Below are 2,500 nucleotides of genomic sequence, written 5' to 3'. Positions count from 1 at the left end.
CCTCTCTGTCGCTGCCTGACGTGAGGGAGAGACGCGCCAAATGTTCCGCCACTTCTAATGACTCGCGCAGCTCTTGAAGGGACAGCATGGTGGTGGTGGTGGTGGTGGTGGTTTTAAGTCTACCAGTGTTTATTTTCTATCTTTTTCTTGGTTTTTCTCCTCTTTTCCTTGTTATTCTTCCTTTTCTTTCTTTCTTTCTTTTATCAGTGTTTATTTTCTATCTATTTCTTGGTTTTCCTTCTCTGTTTTCCTTGTTATTCTTCTTTTCTTTCTTCCTCCCTTCTATCAGTGTTTATTTCTATCTTATTTCTATCTTATTCTTGCTTTTCCTTCTCTCTTTTCCTTGTTATTCTTCTTTTCGTTCTTTCTTTCTTATTATTCTTTCAGTGCGTGTCAAAGCCTTCAGTTAGTCAGTCAGTCTGGTATATCAGTCTTTCACACGCTTCTTCCTTCTCTTCCTCTTCTTCTTCTTCTTCGTATCTCACAATCTTCTTCAGTTTCCACAATTCTTCACTCACTTCGCGTCTGTTCCTTTCACTTTCACTCACTCCCGTTTTTTATTTATTTATTTTTTCTGTTCAACGTTACTGTAATATGAAGTCACAATGAAAAATGCTTTGTCACTATTTTTTTCTTTTTATATTCGTAGAGTGAAGAGAATTTACCTTTAGTTTTGAACACCTTTCTGTAATGAGTTCTGATGCCCTTTCGCTCACCTGGACGTCTTCAAAAGCGTTCTGATCCTCTTTTTTTAACACTTAATTTAGTTCTTTTTTTCGTTTTCAGATTGTTTCATAAGTTGTTTTCTGTTTAGTAGGTTCAAATTCCAAATTAATAGGGTTGGATTCGCTTCGTAACAGGTTCCAATCCTCTTCTAAGTTCACGTTTTCTTCTTTATTGTCACTCGTGTGTTAGAAAATGTGTGTTCACTATTTTGCTTGCCACTGTAGCTCTCTCTCTCTCTCTCTCTCTCTCTCTCTCTCTCTCTCTCTCTGCGACGCCTGAAAAGATAAGAAATACATGTTTAGTTATTTATGGTAATGACCGCACACACACACACACACACACACACACACACACACACACACACACACACACACACACACACACACACATTTTAAAAGGCTCCACTATGAAAAAAGCCTTGAATTGAAGTGAAGACGAGAGATACTGCTTCAAATACTCCCCTTACCACTCCCCTCCCTCTCTCCCCTCGCTCTGTCACTCCTCCCCCTTCCCTCCACCTCTTCCACGTGTCAAGCATTCCAGAGTGTGAGTGGAGTGGCATGTGGAGTAAGATTTATCCACTTCATTTCAAGGATTTCCTAAACATTGCGTTACTTTGAAGTGGTCTTAATTTAAATAGTGATGACTGGATGACTGGCGGGCTGATTGGGTGACTGATTGGCTGTGTGGCTGATTGGGTGACTGATTGACTGATTAGCTGGCGGGCTGATTGACTGATTGACTGTGTGGCTGATTGGGTGACTGATTGACTGATTAGCTGGCGGGCTGATTGACTGATTGACTGTGTGGCTGATTGGGTGGCTGATTGACTGATTAGCTGGCAGGCTGACTGACTGACTGACTGACTGACTGACTGACTGACTGACTGACTGACTGTCTATCAAAATCAGTCACCATTTTCATTCTTTTTTTTTCTTTTCACAATAATTTATCTTGACTCATCTATTCCACACACACACACACACACACACACACACACACACACACACACACACACACACACACACACACACACACGGAAGAGAGGAATTACAGTATATTAACAACAACAACAAGAGAAGCGTTTTTCCAGTGTTGTCATTACTATTACTGCTCCACTAAATAGGAGGAGGAGGAGGAAGTGAGGAGCCTTGTTTTTCAGGGTGTGGACGGATGCTGGGAGGAGGAGGAGGAGGAGGAGGAGGAAGAGGAACAGACGGAAGGATGGAGAGAAGTGGGAGATCAAGGGAGGGAGAGAGGTAGGGAGGGTGTTGCGTCTCTCTCTCTCTCTCTCTCTCTCTCTCTCTCTCTCTCTCTCTCTCTCTCTCTCTCTCTCTCAGTACCTGTAACACTTTTTCCTCTCATTATTCATTTATTTATTAACTTTTCTTAAATTTTACTACTTCAAACTATATTTTCTTTTTTTTTTTATTCATTTACTTTTGTGTGTACGAGTTTAAGATTGATTTCTCCCGTCATTTATTTATTTATTTATTTATTGTTTGATTTTTACTCTTTATTTAACTACAACACTCATTTATTGCCTTATTCTTATTCATTTATCTGTGTTTGTAAGATTACGATGTGTTTCTGATGCACACACACACACACACAGTCTCGGCGTAGCTTTAACACACGTGGAGAGTAACGGCGAGACAGCGAGTGCGTGGGGAGGAGGGAGGGCGGGGAAGCTGTAGTGTGTGTGTGTGTGTGTGTGTGTGTGTAAGGAAGATGAAATATAACTCAAAAACACTGTATTCTGAAACTGCTCTCG

At 40.8% G+C, this 2,500-nt stretch overlaps 1 protein-coding gene and 1 long non-coding RNA gene across 2 annotated transcripts in view; both read right to left on the bottom strand.

The window, feature by feature from the left end:
- LOC123509330 (nocturnin-like) overlaps window positions 1-203 on the bottom strand; it is a 15,869-nt gene extending 15,666 nt beyond the window's left edge. The window contains exon 1 of the mRNA XM_045263560.1: window positions 1-203. This exon is cut by the window's left edge and continues 73 nt beyond it. Coding sequence (XP_045119495.1) covers window positions 1-88 — 88 coding nt within the window. The 5' untranslated portion in view covers window positions 89-203.
- Window positions 204-470: 267 nt separating this feature from the next.
- Window positions 471-2,500, bottom strand: part of LOC123509367 — a 3,041-nt gene continuing 1,011 nt past the window's right edge. The window contains exon 2 of the long non-coding RNA XR_006676185.1: window positions 471-1,001. This is a non-coding gene — a long non-coding RNA (uncharacterized LOC123509367). The remainder of the gene's footprint in view (window positions 1,002-2,500) is intronic.

The sequence above is a fragment of the Portunus trituberculatus genome, chromosome 3, assembly GCF_017591435.1.
Source record: "Portunus trituberculatus isolate SZX2019 chromosome 3, ASM1759143v1, whole genome shotgun sequence".
Classification (NCBI taxonomy): domain Eukaryota; kingdom Metazoa; phylum Arthropoda; class Malacostraca; order Decapoda; family Portunidae; genus Portunus; species Portunus trituberculatus.
Note: the sequence above shows the minus strand (reverse complement) of the source record. Positions and strands in the feature narration are given on the sequence as shown.